This window comes from Carettochelys insculpta, chromosome 18 (assembly GCF_033958435.1).
Source record: "Carettochelys insculpta isolate YL-2023 chromosome 18, ASM3395843v1, whole genome shotgun sequence".
NCBI classification, from domain to species: Eukaryota; Metazoa; Chordata; order Testudines; family Carettochelyidae; genus Carettochelys; species Carettochelys insculpta.
In genome coordinates, this window is record NC_134154.1 from 25,881,971 (window position 1) to 25,900,263 (window position 18,293).

An 18,293-nucleotide genomic window follows, 5' to 3' on the forward strand; every position below is an offset into this window, starting at 1 on the left:
TAATTCTCTCCTCTTACCCACTCTGGAATTTCAGCAGCATTTTGAACCAGGGAAGAGATTTTTCCACCCTTGGGGTATTTCAGATACTCCAAAAAAATCGCAGCTAGCCAAGAAGCTGTCTAGACTCCCATTATGCTCCATTTCAAAATATGAGTCCTTCATTCCCAAATACATTTGTTTTTAAATTTCTCCTTTTATTCTCCTCTCCCAGGATGCTGTTGACTGCACATCAGATGAAAATTAAAACCACAAAAGACGCTTATAAAGAAGTTTCCTTTCATTATACCAGCCTGCAGGAAGTCAGATGTTGAATAATTGCTAATAAAACAAAAATAACTTGGAATGTATCAATTCAAAGGAGGTCTTGACAAACACTGGCAGACTGTAATTTTTAAAGCAAAAACAAATTCTAATAGATTCCATTATTTTCAGTCTTCAAAAAAAACAATTACAAACATAGCAAATTAAAACAAAATTGTCCAAGGCAGTATTTCTCAGTCAAGAGACAGATATTCTGAACTGTTGCAAATTACCCTCTCTATACGTCTGGATTTTTATTTATTTTGGGGTTTTTTAAATAATCGTCAATCTACAACTTGAAGCTCTTTTCTGTTTGTACACAAGGTGGAAAAAACACCAATTAAATTTCCAGTCAAACCACAAATGCTCAAAATGAGCTTTGCAACTAAAACACCCAGATGCAGAGATAGCTGGAAACATTCAACTCCCCCCTCCCTTAACAGCATGTTGTCTTGCAACTCCTCTAAACAGAATAATTTCCATTCTCAAGAAAAGTTGATTCAGTGAAAGATCCACAAACGGTGCTTAATAAAACCTACAAAGCGCTTGGAAAGATCAGTGTTTCTTTCCATCCGCATCTCAAACCAATCACAAACGGGTTAGTCCATCCTTCAGTTTCTGCAGTTAAGCTAACCGGGATGCCTCTGTCCAACCCCAAACAGTTAACGAAAGCGTTAGGAGTCTGAAAAGCGATCCTCCGCCATACAGCAAGCTCCCTTGTTGCCAGACTCTGGCACAATGCCTTTGCATTGACCTCTACAGCTTCCTCTTCCAATGTACACTGCAGTCACATGGTCTCCCCAGCACAGCTCCACGCCACAGCTAATCTTACACAGCCACCGCTCTGACCCCAGCCAACAGCTTCTCAGGGCTCGGGGCTGCTGATTTGGTTCGAGAGAGCGCGAGTTTTTAGGGTTTTTCCACAACAAAATGTCCGCGCGCGCAGGAAACTAGAAACAGCGTCTGCTCCGCTTCCTTGAGTCCCAGCTCTAGGCTCTGCCCGCAGCACCGCGGGCCGGAGCAGGTAGTGGGGCTGTAAGCCGCAGCGCTTCCAAGTAGGGCACGCAGAGAGCTTCGTCTCCTCCAGCGCCCCCCCCCGCCCCGCCATAAGCACAAACAATTCTGCACGCTTTGCCTCTTCGCAAGTGCGGCAATTTCCAGACTCCACTGCCACTCGCTGCACAGCCCTGCCTGGCTTTCCAGCCCATGCAGCTGCTCGCAGCCGGGTGTTTTTTTTCAAGCCTCCCTCCCCTGCGCGACTTTATTTTGTACTCTCCTGCGGCTCCGGAAACGGTCCAACAGTTAGTGGATGCACCGCTGTGTTTTCCTCTCTGAGAAGTACCCACTGAGACAACGTGCGGAGCCCCACAAACTCCCGAGCAAACGGAAAACAACCACCACGGGGGGGGGGGGAGAAACCCCCCGAGGCAAACACGTGGCCAGCGCTAAGACGGCTGCTGAGGAAACACAGCCCCCATGCGCTGCCACGCAAACCCTCATGGACGGCTCGCAGCCCACCGGCGAGACGGAGACTTACACGCAGAGAAACAAAGGCAGGAACGAAGAGCAAACACTGAGTTCCAGGCACTTGTGAAAGCCGCGAGGTGGCGAGGCACGTGCACAGACCCGGAGGCAGCCACACAAGCGCGCGCGCACGCACAGTGCATTACCCGGGGCTCAGTTCCTTTTCTCTCCTCTGAAGTACACGGCTCTGTTCCCTCTGGCATTGCCAGGACTCCCCTGCCACTAAGCTCAGCCCATAAACCACTCCCAAACCCCAGCCGATGCTTCTGTTTCTGTGCGGGCCAATGAGAAAAGCATAGGTCACTCTTCCTTCCTCCCGGGAGCAAACGCCGGCCGGTTGCACTCCCTAAGCCTGAAACCGAATACCACAAAACCATGAGCCAGCTCCAGTGCCAAACCAACGAGATGCAGCAGGCCGCGGCTTTCTGGCTGTTTGCTGGTGCTCCGTGGTTCGGTGAGGCACAAGGTGCTCGGGAGGGGGGAGATAAGAGAAGCTGTTGGGTTGTTAAGAGTAATGTCTTTCCTAAGCCAGGTGGCTCTCACACACAGCCCATGCCTAACAAGTACACGGATCCTTTCAAGGGATCTCACTCTTGCTGCCCACATTCATGCTGGATGCTACACACACAGCTCCTCACAGCTCCCCTTACTACTGCAGCCTCTGAGGCACCTGAAAATCTGACGGAAGAAAACGACAGGAAACCACGCGTGGGCCTCCTGGAGACTCCTCAGGCTAACTGCCTGCCCTGCTGAGTGACACTAACTCCCTGCAACTGAAAGCCACAAATTACACTGCAAGGCAGAAGAAACCATTGTCACCCAGGCGGCAAGCACTCCCAGCCGCTTTGCTTTCCTGTGCTCCACCTCACCGTCAACACCAGTACACTCACTACAAGGCCCCACCTGGCAGTAGCGATCCCCTGTGCCCAAAGAAAGCGGCTACACGGCTCTTGCAATGGTCTCCGCTTCAAGCGCGGTGAGGCTGAAGTCGTCACGTACTGCGGCACACCTTCTCTTCCTTTGGGCCAAGGGAGACGTTAGTTTGTAGGGAGGACGTACAGGTCAGGCGGCACAGTGATTCCAGTTAGGAAGAACTGAGCCCAGCTCACCAGCACACGCAGCACTCAGGAAATCTAGCAGGAGCATCTCTCTGAGGTGACATAATGCTTCGTATCCTGTCCCCCCACCCTCTCGCACAGTGAATAAGAGAGCCCTCCAGGAAAGCTAACTAGGCTCTTCCCCCTGGCGGGATGCACACACACCTCCTGCTGGCCAGGATGTCCAAGACCAGTATAAGAGAACAAGACGTAACATGATCAGGACAATGGGTCATCCAGGAGACTTGTCTTCAACTGACATTAATTCTCTTTCCTATCTACAACACAAATCAGAAACAGGACAGCCAGACCCACCAAAACCAGCTTTTCCAATAGAAGACAGCCTAGCTTCCATCTAAAAAAATCCAGTTAAAACAAAGCACCCTGCCATATAACTAACTTACGGAGACACACATATTGCACAGGGCTGGAAGGGAGCCTCAGAGATCAAGTCCAGGCCCCTGCACTCACAGCAGGACTCTGACATACTTTTTTAAATCTAACCTGCCCCAGGCCCTTCAAAAAGCCCCCTCAAGGGTTGAACTCCCAACCCTCACCCTCCCCGCAAGCTCCAGCCCACTCCACAAGCTCCCTGTCTGCTACCCTCCCATTCCACTCTATTGCAGGGATCCCCCACAGCTCTCTCCTTCCTGCCTGGGCCTATGTCCCCTCCCTCTCACCCCACTCCCTGAAGCCAAGGTCTCTCTGTAGGTTCCACACACCGCTCTCCCCCACATTCCAAAGTCCTTCACCCTCTTCCCCTGCCATGGGTTCTGCGTGCTCCCATTCCCACTCCCCTCCTAGACTGAGAACCTACAATCTCCCCCTTCCCCAGGCAGCATCCCTATGTCCATGCCTCCACTTCCACCCCCCTTTATTGTCTGTCTGGAAGATTGGTCATGCAGGCTGTCAACCTGCTAGACTCCTTCAGGAGGACTGGAAGAGATAAGACAGTTGTGTTGTCATACTGCAAAGCAATAATGGGTGCTATCAGCAAGTTACTTGATTACAGACAATTACAGAGGTGTGAGGAGCTGTGGCTATGCTAACCGAATGGCAGGGGATCCATGTGTCCCCCATTTTCTCCTTTTTGGTTTTCCCCAAAATCAGTAGGGCTGTGGCCACATTCTCTGTAATTTTGGAATTGGTCAAGAGTGACATTAGAAAGTTATCAGAGACAGAGAAACACCACTGAGTTGACAATGGGGCCTGATGAGCTTAGCCATTGATTAAGTATGGTTCACACCCAAGTTACTTTAGGAGCACTTAAAAACAAGAAATCCCAGCCCTGAAGAGCTAATGATTTACTTTCAATAAATAGAAAAAACAATGGGGATAATGAGAAAGCCTACATTTTTTGGGTCTGCCTTGGCTGACCCCCATGTTTTGTATAGCAACTGTCAAGTCAGAATTTCTGGACATCCATCATCAGCATCATCAACAACAACCACCATGGGCTCAGCACCCATTTGTGTCCGATGCCTTCCTCAGTATTTCCTTCCATCTTTCCCTGTCCAGTGCAGAGTTTCTGTAGATGAGCTCCACAACAGTTTACTATATCCTCTACCATTCTCTGTGGGGTCTGCCTCTCCTAGTCGAACTGTCCATCATGCCAAATACCAGGGCCTTGAATTTTCATTCGGCATTCATTTGGACATGCATACCCACAGCTAAGACTGAAAATTAATGAGTAGTGATACTTTTTCAAGCACTGCCCCAATTCAAACTCTGCCCACATGTAATGCCAAAATGAAATGATGTTTCACAGTGGACTGTGTGAATCTTCACAGTGTGATTACTCCTCTTCTTTTGTGCTGGAACTAGTAAGGAAATAGCCATTTAAATGTACACCATAAGATTCTGATGTGAAGAGCCCAGACAAAGGAACAGGAGAAGTTCATATAGCAAAGAAAAATCTGCAGCTGGTTTACACCAGCCAACTCGGGCTTTGAGACTGTTCATTGCTATGTAGATTTCCGGGTTAAAGCGGCAGGTCTTTCTTAGCTGTATAGACATACCCTCAGAGCTATAAATTCAGGATGCCTGTAGACCTCAGTACCACAGCCTTCGCTCGACATACATTTAAAAGGTTACCTTTGAACTTTAAAGACACAAGCAGCCCTTTCTAAAAAAGGAAATGTATATGAAAAAACAATCTTCGCCAGAGAATGTGCCAGATTGCCAATATGAAGCAAAGCAGCCTGGCACTGAGGGCCTTTTGGTACCTGGCAAGTGCAACTCAGATCTTTACCTTTGTGACAACAGTATCCAGCTTTATTTTCATTACTATTTTTTTTTAAATATTGACAGCTATTTCAACCAATTCTGTCCTATTGCGAGTTCTGTAAACTTTATGTAATACGGTGTTTGAGATTACTACACTGATCAGAGAAAAATCATAGAATTGCAGGACTAGAAAAGACCTCAATAGGTCATCTAATCCAGTGTCCTGCATTAAGTATTTCTAGACCATCCCTGACAGGTGTTTGTATAACTTGCTCCTAGAGATCTCCAATTATGGAGATTCCACAGTCTCTCTGAGTAGTCTATCCCAGTGCTCAATCATCCTGACAGATAAGAAGTTTTTCCTAAGGTCCAACCTAAACCTCCTTTGCTGCAATTAAAGCCCACTGCTTTTTGTCCTAACTTCAGAGGCTAAAGGAAAACAATTTGCTTACAACATTCCTGTCTAGAGCTGCCAGGTGTCCAGTTTTTAAATGGTATGCCTAGTCAAAAAGAGAACCTGGTGGCTCTGGTAAGCACCACTGACTGTGTTGCTGAAAGTCCAGTAGGTGATACAGTGAGGATAAAACAAGCAGGCTTCCTGCCTGCCGTAGCCCTGCACAGCTCCAGGAAGCAGCCAGCACGTCTGACTCCTGCATGCAGAAGTAGCCACAGGGGCTCTGCACGCTGTTCCCACCCTGAGTGCCAGCTCCACAGCTCCCATTGGCCAGGAACCATAGGGTGATGCCTACGGGCAAAGGCAGCACACAGAGCCCCCTAACCCTTCTGCCTGGGAGCCAGACATGCTGACTGTCAAGGAGCCACCTGAAGTAAATGCTGCCTGTTCAGAGCCTGCACCCCAGACCTGTATCTTCCTGCACCCCAGCCCTCTACCCTAGGTCAGAACTCCTTCATATGCTCAAACTCCCACCCTTAGCCCATATACTGTACCCCCTCCTGCACCCAAACTCCCTCCCCAACACCCTGCCCCAGACCGAGCCCCCTGCTTACACCCCTCTAACATGGCATTTCTTCTATACTTCATGAAAATGTGCTTATGAATAAGACATAACTGATAGATGCTTTATGCAAGAGGGCTCATGTAAGACCACACTGGAAAAGTTATGATTTACTGAGTATGCATAGGCTGGCCCAGGTCTCTGCAACCCACAGCTCTGGAGCCACATGTGGCTCTTTAAGGGCTTCTTTTTGGCTCCCAACACTGTAACTGCAAAGTTTTAAAAAAAACAAAAAACAAAAAAAACTCTTAACTATTTTTGGTAAACGGTGAACGTCTAAAACCCCAACAATGAACAACTCATATCTAAATAGCAAACGATACGTGATCTCGAATTGTCCCCTTTAATAAGTGCAGTGCATTATGGGATATGATACTGTATCCGTGTTTTCATCCTGTTGCTAATAAAGTCTTGATTTTGAAAAGGAAAAGGAAGCTTGCAGAATTCCTGCTGTGCACTTTAAGGGCAACATGCATTTTAGGAAAGAAAACAAATTAAAACTGATGTACAATTGGCATAATTGAAGTGGGTTTGGTAGTGAAAGTCAGGAAGACAGTGGTACAAACACAGAGATGTAAAGTGTGAGGAAACAGAATATGTAAAAAGTTTGTGAACAACCTGCAGTAAATACATATCACATTACAAATAATTGTGTGCACACTGTTCTTAAAATATGGGTTACAAAAAATATGGCTTGACATTATTTACTAAGAATGATCTTGTATTTACACACATTGCAGCTCTTGAATCACTGACGTTTTTACCAAATTTGAAAAAAATGGCTCTTGCTCTTTTGGTTGCCAACCCCTAGGCTGGGCCTTGCTGCAGACCCTCCATACTGCTACTGACTCATGGACTCTGAGGTGCTAAAAAGTCAGGTGCTCTGGTCACCTCATACTAACAAACTCCTTGGTCTGCTGAACTGTTTCCCAGAAGGATGGGAAGAAATCACACACAGGTTTCCCATCTTATGGAAATTCTACATAAGGCAGAGGAAGAAAACAGTGAAAACACCTGGAAACAAGAAGACTGTAACTGAAGGGTGGGGGCGGAGGATGGAGGGGCAACTGTTGGACCAGGCAGGGACACCCTATGTAAACAATATGTAGGATGAGATACTATTGCAGTAAACCCTCCATTTAATAGACTAATGGGGGGGAAGGGCTGTCTGTTCTTCCCGATAGTCTGTTAAATGCGAGGGTTTCCTCCTCCACTTCCCCATAGGCTCTCCCAGCCCCAGTCCCACCCCACTTCCCCCCAAAAAACAACCTCCCCAAAAAAAACCACCCCAAATCACTCTTCCTCCCCACAAAAATACCCTATCCAAAAAAAAACAATCCCTGCCACTCACTGGCTCTGGTGGAGGAGCCCCTGGAGCCGGTGGCTGGAGGTGCCTGGTTCCAGGGTGCCGGACCCTGCATGGCGGGAGTCACCCTGCAGTGGGAGCTGCCTTGCCACTGGCGGCTGCAGGGGCCACAGGGAGGCCTGGAGGAGCTGCCACAGGAACATGTGACAGCTCGGGTAAAAGGAGGTGGCCGCAGCAGAGGCTCCTCCAGGCTGCAGCAAGTAAGTCCCTTAATGTTTGCGTGGGAGGCGGTACAGGAGAGCCTTTTAAGATGTTACTGACCCCTATTTAGTGGACTTCAGGAACCAGGGACGTCCGTTGTTTGCAAAGTCCACTAAACTGGGGTGCATAAAATCAAGGTTTTACTGTATTTGTAATCAGTTTTTAGACACCCTAGCTTCAGTTGTGTGCTCTGTATTATTTTCTTAGCAATCTAATTTTTTCTGTTAACTACCTCTTTCATCACTTGAAATACACCTTCTCCTAGTTAATCTCATGTCTCATTTAGAATATAAATTAGTTCATGTAACGTCCAATGGTTGCGGGGGAAGAGGCAAAACCGTACATGGAGCAGGAATGGGGAACCCCGCAGCCCATGGTCCGGATCTGAACCGTGGCTTGCCTGAACCCGGACCCTGAGGCTCAGGGCTCCCCTCCCCTGCATCTGGCCTGAGGTGGGGATCTCCAAGCTTCGCAGGCCAGATCAGGCAAGCTGGGGCTGGATCTGGCCCACAAGCTCTGCTGGGGCATTAGGGGAGTTGGGGGGAACAGGAAGAAGCTCCAGGCTCCACCACTCCTCCTTCCCTGACTGGGGAAACACCAGGCACTGCCTGCAGAGAGGCTTCCCCTCCACTCTGACTGGCTGGAATTCCTCCGCTCCCTAGAGAGGTATTTGTCCACCGCTGCCATTTTCCCAGCCGGGGGTGGGAGGCGGCAGCGGCACACAGAGGTAAGCACCCACACCCTGCTCCTGCCACCTCCTCCTGCCCAGACTCCCTCGCTCTGCTCCTGCACACCCCTCCCGCCCAGACCCCCAGCCTCAGCCTGTTCCTGCACCCTCTCTCCTGGCCAGACTCCTTACCTCCAGCCTGCTCCTGAACCGCCCCCTTGCTGTCCCAAGCCCACTCGTGCACCTCTCTCCCACCCAGACCCCACACCTGCTCCCCAGAGCTCCCTCCCACACAATGAACCCTACACTTTCCCCACCCCCTGCCCCTTTTTGGTCCCACCCCAGGATATCAGGGCCATGTCTACACTAGCCCCAAACTTCGAAATGGCCATGCAAATGGCCATTTCGAAGTTTACTAATGAAGCGCTGAAATGCATATTCAGCGCCTCATTAGCATGCGGGCAGCTGCGTCGCTTCGAAATTGACGCGGCTCACCCCGACGGGGCTCCTTTTCGAAAGGACCCCGCCTACTTCGAAGTCCCCTTATTCCCATCAGCTCATGGGAATAAGGGGACTTCAAAGTAGGTGGGGTCCTTTCGAAAAGGAGCCCCGTCGGGACGAGCCGCGCGGCGAAGAGGCGCGTCAATTTCGAAGTGCCGCGGCCGCCCGCATGCTAATGAAGCGCTGAATATGCATTTCAGCGCTTCATTAGTAAACTTCGAAATGGCCATTTGCGTGGCCATTTCGAAGTTTGGGGCTAGTGTAGACGTAGCCCAGAAGAGTTAATGTAGCCTGAGGGAAGCTCTGAACCTCAGTCCCCACTTCTCCACCCTCCTGTCCATGATGCTGGAGCGTGAGGGAGTGAGGTGTCTCAGTTAGGGACCACACCAGGAAGGGTTAGGGGGGTGGGGTTGTTTTGTTTGTTTGTTTCTTTGTTTTGCTTCTCACTTGCATGTGGCCCCCAACTGATTTCTCTGTAGGTCAATGGCCCCTGACCCAGAAAAAGTTCCCCACCTCTGCTTAGCGCCTGGCTCAAGGTTAAAGGGGCACCCAGGCTGGCAGAATAGGCTCTCATTGGCATATCAGCCCCTCAGTTGGCATCCCACAAACTTGGACCCAACCAGCAGCGCTGACAGCCACTGTGGGCCCTGGGGAAAGGTGGGAAGGGGGCCCATCTCCATGCCCCAGAAAGGGTGGAACCAAGAGCAAAAGTGGCGGCGTCACTAGCAGTCATCTCTCAGCGCTGCCAGGACCATGGCACTGGGGCCACCCCACACTCTCACAGCCGCATGAGTGTGCTGTGGCACTTCAAAAGAGCCTAAAGCTCCAGCCACCACCAAGGCAGCAGCAGCAGCAGCAGCAGCAGCAGCCAGAGCTCTGAGCCCCTTTGACACACTGGGCAAGGAGGGAAATGCTCCCTTTGCCCCCCATTAGCAGGCCTGGACCCGAAACAACCCAAACCACTCATCCCTGGCCCTACCCCAGAGCCGACAATGCACCATCTCCCACACTCCAGCACCTGCCTCAGCCCACAACACCTTCCCAGAACCTGAATGCCTCCTTTCTGGCCCCAGCCCAGAGCCAACTTTCCCAGCTCTCTCACCCCTCTTCCACTCCAACCTCTGCTCCAGTTCTGGAAAAGTGAGTGAGAGCGGCAGGAGGCAATGAGCAACAGTGGGAGGGGGCTGAAGTGAGCAGGAGGCAGGGACTCGGAGACGGGGTAGCACAAGGGTACTTGGTTTTCTATGATTAGAAAGTTGGCAACTTTATCCAGCTAGTACATCCCAGAACAATGTGGTTTTTTGCAAAAGTGTTACACTGTTCGCTCGTGGTTGACATGCTTTGTTACAGAACAGGTATGGACTAGAATTTTGCCTAGCCGCATAAAATTATTTCACTGAGAATAATCATAGCCATACTGTGCCTTTCCTACCAAAAGCAAACAGAGCACCGCCAGAAATGTAATACGCTATGTATTCCAGGATCTCCAATTCCACAACCCACAAGCAGTCCCTCCACAGAGTCGACAGATTTCTGCCTCCAGAGGCACACCCCAGTTCATAATTAGATTCTAGTTCAGCAAAGCATTTAATCACCTGTTTAAATCTATCCCTACACAGAAAGAGAATGAATATATTGGGACATGGCCACAAACAGGAGGAATAAGACTAATCCTGATACAGGTTATGAAATCAGAGTTTTCAGAAACATCTGCCACTATTTCGCTATACACATAACTATGAACGATGTTACTGTCTCTACTACTACAACTTTGCAAATAGCCTTGCCAATATAATGTTATAGGGCCCAATCCTGCAAATATTTATCACGTAACTGAACTTTATTTGGTAAAATTTACTAACTTCAATGTCACTACTAACAGCTACTCATAGAAACAGCAATTTGCAGGACAATTTGTGTAGCTCAGGATGTAAAAACAGAAAAGAAACTGGATAATTTCGGAGTGCTAGTAAGGAAGCTGTTATTTATTCCCTTTTAGGGGGAGATTTAACAGCAGCTTAATGTTTCAGCTGGTTGGAAACTGTCCCCCATCTCCATGGGAAAAGCTTCGTTTTGGGTTAAAAATAGAAAACCTAAGTCTGAATGAAAGACTCTCTAACACTTCTTCAGTCCCTCAACTACTTTTACCCTAAATTCCCCCCAGAACTGTGCAGCCACTGCCTGACAAGCTCCACACAGGGGCTCAGGGTAGCCGCACAGAGTGCCACCTCCAGATGCTGGCCATAGCATGGGTCTGTGGTAGCTGGGGCAGATGCGTGTTTCCACTCTGGCCCCAGCACTGGGCTGCCTCAGCAGATCACTGCTGGGCTGGCAGGGAGGGGCTCCTTGGCCCTGGCTGCTGCAGCTCCGTGCTGGGGACAGCAGGGAGGGACTCCTCTCCCCCTCCAGCCACTATGTTCTGGGGTTGGGGGATGGAGTGCTTCCTTCCCTAGTCACAGCAGCTGAATCCATGCTGAGGTTGGGGAAGTGGGGGTACCTCTCCGCCAGCCAAGGCATCTGACCCGGAGCTATGTCAGAGCTGCCACTGCTAGGGAACAGGCATCCCCTGGCTTAGTCAACACCCCACCTAGCTTTGACCTGCTCTAGCTGGGAGAGAGGGACCCTTTCCCTGGCTGTGCCAACGGGTACTGCAGCAGCTGGAGAGAGGCACCTCTCACCTGCCCCAAACTGCTGAAGGCAGAGAGGGGTGGGGTGATCTTCTCTCCCCAGGGCAGCCTGCACTCTGAATCCATCAACCCCGTCCTCACCCTAGAGCCAACATCTGTATTCAGAGCCCTCACCCCACAAACCAAACCTGTACCCCAGCCCTGGGCCCCCTCCTGTGCACCAACCCCTTAGTGCTACCCCCACCACATATTGGTGCAAGTAAGGAAAGTCATTCCACACATGGACATACAAAATTAGAGGGAACACTGCTTGTATCTTACTGTTCTCTTGAATTACAGATGGTGCTCAGAAAACACTTTCTATTTTATTATAGGTTTGATCGAATATGGCTGCCCAACCACTGCAGTTTGCTAGACTCTCTCAGATACTAATCATTTACTGAAAGGCAAATAATAAAAGTTAATGGGGCAAATCCAAATGAAAGCCATGAAAGTCTCCAAGTGCATTCTAGTAACAGAACCAGCATAGCAGATGGAGCTTTCTCTAACTCCACTCCCAGCACAGAACTTCACACACAATAGCCAAGACAGACATTGGTGTCTGGTGATACCATCTGTTTCGGCAAAACTACAATGACTGTCATTGGAGAGCCTTCTGGTTTGTAGGGACCATTTTAATGGAGGGTATAGTATACAGCAAGCTCCCAATATTATGATCACACTTAAGGACAAGATCAGAGTGTAAGTCTCATTTCTAGACTCCAGACGTCATGACTGCACAGGATATAAACACTGATATTTTAAAAAAATTAATGAGCAGCATCACACAGGTAACAGAGCTAACATGGATTCTTCAGTCCTCATCATCTTGTTCCTCAGTTATTGTAATCCACTTCTTTCTGGCCTTGATGCCAGTCACACTGATCCCCATCATGACCCTTCAAAAAGCAGCAGCTAGTTAGTCATGCCAATTACATCACTTCCACTGGCAACTAGGAGATGAGATAATTTGCTGGGTTGAGGGGACAGCACAGCAAAGTTTCTCAGCTCCCATTGGCTGGAAATCAGCCAAAAAGAGGTGAGAGATTTTCAGGGGTAGACAGGAGAGGGAAGCACACGATACCTCCCCCTTACTACACAGAGCCACATGGTGTGGGGCTGCTGGTGGGCAGGGAACCTGCTTGAGAGTGCAGGCTGGATGGGAGCTGCTTATATAAGCACTTCCAAGCCAGAGCCAGCCTCTGACTCCTGAACCCCAACTCCCTGCCACACCCTATACTCCAATAACCTGCTCACCTCCTTCACCCAAACTCCCTCTCATACTCCACACCCTCTCCTCCACTCCAGTCCCCTTTCCCAAGCTCCCATCTGCATCCAACCTCCATCCCAGACCCCACACCTCCTCCATAGAAAAGTATGGTCCTTGACCACTTACCAAAATCTTGGAGAGGCCTCCCCATCAAATATTACTGCTCTCTCTTAGCTTAATGGTTATAGTATGAAACAGGGAGACAAAGTGCCTACGTTCTACATTATCATCTGCAACTCACTCACTATTATGTTCTCAGTCAAGTCCCTTAACATTTTCTAACCTAAATACTTGAAGTTAGAAACCAAAAATCCATATTTAGGCACCTAAACACGTTTCATTTTATGAAAGTGCAGTGCACCTTCAACTCCCACTGAAGTCAAAGGGAATTCAGAGCGCTGATTTCCTCACAGGACTGGGTTTGAGATGAATGTCTTGGTTAGAACCCTTCCTAGTCTTTGGCTTTCATCTTCCCAAGTGTTTAATGTCACTTCATAGTGGAATAAATGCTGCACTTTACTTTTTAACTGTACAGCCCTAATGTATGTTAATTACCATCTGGTAACAGACAAACTGGCTTTCACTTTGAAAACATGTTAGTTACTATGAGAAACAGGACACGTTCAATAGAGGAGAATGCGGTAAACACTGTGGTAAGCAGTGGAATTCACACAGAATCAAACACCATGTGGCAAGCTAGGCTGTGGGGATTGTGACTGCAGACAGCAGCATGTCCTGCCCTGTGCAGAGTGAATGCTTCCTCCCTGCAAAGGATTTAGCAGGAGAGACCACGAAACTTATTTTCTGCGCTTCAGACTTCTATGGGGAGCCCCTGTCTCCCACAGGGACCATGCGGCTGGCGGACTAGCATCTGCCCCACCACACCATGTGCTGGCTGTAAAGTGTGGACCATGCTTCCAGACAGTAGCATGTCCTGGCCTGCATGGGGTGAAGATTTCTGTGCTTCACATTTTCCAGGGTCTCACCAAGAGTCGGGGGGATGGCTCCCCATGTGGCCAATATTTTCAGGGGCTGGCTGGCCTCTGTGAGGCAACATGCACTGGGGGGATGGCTAATAAGAAATCAGGTGACTGCACCATGTCAACAGGAGCCTCAGCTGACCCTGGAGTTCAGTTGGGGGGTGGCCCCCTGCTACACATATTTTCAGGGCCACCACCCAATCTCAGCACATAAGTGATAGAGCAACATCAACAGATTATGGGGGGTGCTGGTCCTGCAGAAGACAGCGTGAATTTTCTGGGCTGGCACCTCCTGCCTAATACGAAACAAGGTGACTGCACCATGTCAACAGGAGCTTCAGCTGACCTGAGTTCAGTTGGGGGGCTGGCCCCCCGATGCACCTATTTTGGGGCTGGCCCCCCCTGCCTACGCACACAAGGCTCCTACACCCTGCTCCAGCATTCTCCTTTCCCAAAGTGTGCAGCTTGGAGGAGCCGCAGTCTCTGCAGTGGCCTGGTAGCTGTATTTTCACCAGGGAAAAACTAGCTGAGGTACCTGTTGAGATGGCGAAGTCAGCTGAGTGCTTCCAGAGCCCATACGCTGCAGGATGTGGGATTCACAGGTCTCTGATGTGCTGCTTTATGACAGGTGTTCCTTGACTAAGGAACAGTGCTTTTTTGTAATAAAAAGTGTACTGGAAGTCTCCACCCCCACATCAGACTTAAGCCCCCAACACCCATGGCAGCCCCAATGCCCCCCAGCCTCAAGCTTAACCAATCCCATGGCTCCTAGCCCCAGCGCTGCTGGGCCTCACCAGCTGGCTCTGTTGGGGTTCCCCAGCCAGGGCTGCCAGTGGAAATTTGCACCCCACCGGCTCACAGCCTTGACTTTGCTGCAAACAACCCCCAGGCTTAACCTGCCCCCCAACACACCCCCACAAGGACACAAACCCCACTTACCTTGCATAGGAACTCTGCATGCATATGTCTTCTTTTCTGCAGGGCTTCCCCCTAGTTATAGTATGGCAGGGGCTGCTCTCACCACCCTGCTGGGCTGGAACAATAGGCCTCAATTTAATTGGTTTAACAGCCTCCTGCCAGCTGTTAAACCAATTAAACTGAAAGCTAGTCTTTCAGCCAGCAGGCAGTGTGGCAGCCGCAGATAGCTCATTAATAAGCCACTTGCAGCTCGTAGCCATCCTGCCCAGCCGGCTTTCAAAATGGTGTTTTATAAAAGGTGTTCCTTAACTGGAGGTAACTGTTGCCATGGCACAGTCAGCTGGGTGCTCCCAGAGGTCATTGCGAAAGGTGCTTCGGCTTCTGAAGCCCACCACCTGTTTGGCTTTCTTTCCCTTTGGATTCTCTACTTTCTTTCTCTCTGAATAAAATATTAAGTCCTTCCCTAGACACACGGATCCAGATTCTTCTACTGCTTGGTGTTCAGTCGCCTTCTGAAGCCCACCTGTTTGGTTTTCTTTCCCTGTGATTCCCTACTTTTCCTTCTGAAAAATGGTCATTTGCTGTCAATGGGAGGAGAATGAGGGCAATGCAGTTTGGGAAGATGACAGTGGGTGCTCTCAGGACACACTTGGTTAAAAGGTCTGTAATGTGGATGACTCTCTCTCCTTTCTCTCATTTCTCTCATCGTGGAAAGAACATCTGAAAAATTGCTGTTTGTTTTCAAGAGGAGGGGAATGAGTGCAATGCAATCTGGGAAGATGATATCACATACCCATAACCACTTGCAGGCATTTTTTTTTCCATAATGCGCCAGCAAAAAGCCCCAGAATGCCATAGGGCTGGGGGAACTGTGGGATAAGTTCCCACAATGCCCTTGTAATACCAAAAGAGGCTACCCCTCAGAATTTGCAGCCTTTGGTATTACACTGGCACCCTGCCCCGAGCCCCAGGGAAGCCACAGCTGCAGGCGCTCCCCAAGCTCCAGGAAAGCAGCAGCAGCAGTTGCCACACACACCCCACCCGTCCAGCCTTGGGTAACTGGGAGCCCTGGGGAAGCCGCAGTGACCGGCGCACCCCCAACCCTGGGGATGCTGCAGCTGAGAATTCTTGGAGAGCTTCCGCCAACTGCTGTGCCTGTACAGCTGCTGGCAGAAAAGTTCAGCAGGGGGATGGACCAAATACGGGACAATTAGTCGCTTTCAAAAAATAAGTTGGGATGCCTTTTTGGCATCCCAAATACGGGACCATCCCGCCCAATACAAGATGGATGGTCACCCTAATCAAGCCTTAATTGTCTAGTACAGAATCCCAGGATGGAAGCATCTGGGTACAGCCAGTTGAGCATCATGTGAGATAGATCTGAACTGGAATTCTTATATTCCAATGAAAACTCCCCCCTGAAGATTTTCTAATGAAAGATTTTTAAATTCAATTTAAGGGTGAAAATATATTAAGTGATTTTTTTCACAGAAAACAATCCCTCAGTCTTGATACAGATCCCAACAGTACTGTTCTTATTTCTGCCAGCTGAAATCACATATACTTCAGCAGTTACTTTGGAGCCAACGTGACTGTGAAAACAAAATAATTCTTTACAGAATTTAAATGGCAAAACTCAAATAACAGCAAAACCAAATAGCTCCTGAACAGACATTCCAACTTCACAGATATTTACAAACAAAACAAAAAGCAGTCAAGTAGCACTTTAAAGACTAGCAAAATGGTTTATTAGGTGAGCTTTCGTGGGACAGACCCACTTCTTCAGACCATAGCCAGACCAGAACAGACTCAATATTTAAGGCACAGAGAACCAAAACTGTGCCTTAAATATTGAGTCTGTTCTGGTCTGGCTATGGTCTGAAGAAGTGGGTCTGTCCCACGAAAGCTCACCTAATAAACCATTTTGCTAGTCTTTAAAGTGCTACTTGACTGCTTTTTGTTTTGATAGTGTATAGACTAGCACGGCTTCCTCTTTGTTACAGATATTTACAGTGAGTCTCTTTGACAATTTCCATTGTCAGAAATAATCACAAGAATCTAGACAGAAAAGTTGCATCGTAGTTATCTGGATTGCGACATATACGTTCTGAAATGGAGAGGACACAAATCGGTGAAAACTGCACCCAGGTAAAAGAATGGTTAAATTCACCACCAAATAAAAACTGCAGAATACCAAATGAGGTTCGCTGAGCCTACAAGCCCTGAATTTTTCGGGATGCTAACAAAATGGGTCCTGTGTCACATGTGTACATACATCTTTGGCACCCAAAGAATGCCTTATAATTTGTGTCACTGTTATACTAAAGACCATTTATAAAATATCTTCTATCTTCAAAATACTACTCTGAATGGTAGATAAATATTACTCTGTTTTACAAACGAGGAAACAGAGGTTGAAAGAGGGTAAAGTCAAAGACTGGGATGAATGAAATGAATTTAGACACTTTTCCACTTAAAATATTTTAAAAGGAAATGTGTCTAAATCTTTTACACTACTTTGAAAATCTCAAACACAGTTTCAAACTTGAGTCTCTAAATATAGGAACTGAATACATAAAATATGAGTCTCCTCTGCTTGGTACATTTGAAAATTGGAACATGTTTAATTAAATGCCTAAAGGAGATTTTAGGTGTCTACCTTAGGCATCAGAATTTAGAATTTGATCCTAAGTGATTTTACGTAGTGCAGAAGTTGGTCCAATACAAAATTTTACCTCACCCACTTTGTCTCTCTAATACCATGTTTAACATTTAGAGCATGCCTCTAAAACAGAAATAGACAATTAATACAAAACATACTTTGAAAGATGAGCACTATGTAATATTCATTCACTGTAAGAGTCACTAGCTGTTTCTGTTATTAGCACTAGCCTATGTCTCACTCAGCATTCTAAATCCTAGGATATTTGGCATGTGGGTTTTCAGGCCCCAGGTCTTTTGTTCCCTACCATTACATGAAAAACACCTTAAATGAAAATATCCAGTAAACTAACTATCCAGTAAAGTAAACTATCAAATATTGGAGTTAAAAGCTTAATTCCGGCCACTCATCAGAGATTTCCTTAATTTTCCTCTCTTTTGGCTAATTACAACACACCCCATTTCCCCTACAGTTAGTGACATCATAATAGGCAGGGATGCTGTTAGCTTATCCACATAATGGATATGACAGGTAGAGACAATGCTAGCTTCTCCCATACTAACTCACAAACATGCCTCAACTAGAACCTCTGAAGTAAGAAAGTTCACTCTCTGTAGCCTATTATATCCTTGGCTTTTCTGTTGACAACACCAGCGAGAATGTCAAGTGGCATCAAAAGTGATGGAGTTTTCAATGGGAAGAGATATCTGTTAGGAAACGGACCAAGATGCACAAGGTTACTTCACCAAACAACCCTCAGTGTGTAACAATTTTTGGACATTAATGACCTGGGATGGTTTTGAACCATCAGTCTAGAGGTGAAAGGCTCTATCTAAGGTTCTATCCTTTGAACTGTTTGCTGTCCTATAAAGTGATTTATCACAACATTTCTTTTACCA

At 48.0% G+C, this 18,293-nt stretch overlaps 1 protein-coding gene across 6 annotated transcripts in view; it reads right to left on the reverse strand.

The window, feature by feature from the left end:
• KDM2B (lysine demethylase 2B) overlaps positions 1-18,293 on the reverse strand; it is a 170,920-nt gene that overhangs the window by 115,024 nt on the left and 37,603 nt on the right. The window contains exon 1 of one of the 6 annotated variants that reach the window (XM_075012808.1): positions 1,971-2,035. The exons of 2 other annotated variants lie outside the window; for them this stretch is intronic. Coding sequence is in view for 1 of the 4 variants with exons in the window: in XM_075012804.1 (XP_074868905.1) it covers positions 18-40 (23 nt within the window). In the remaining 3 variants the exon portion in view is untranslated. Of the gene's footprint in view, positions 1-17; positions 1,539-1,837; positions 1,923-1,970; positions 2,036-18,293 lie in introns of those variants that run through there. 3 more of the 6 variants (XM_075012807.1, XM_075012805.1, XM_075012804.1) reach the window with 3 other exon arrangements.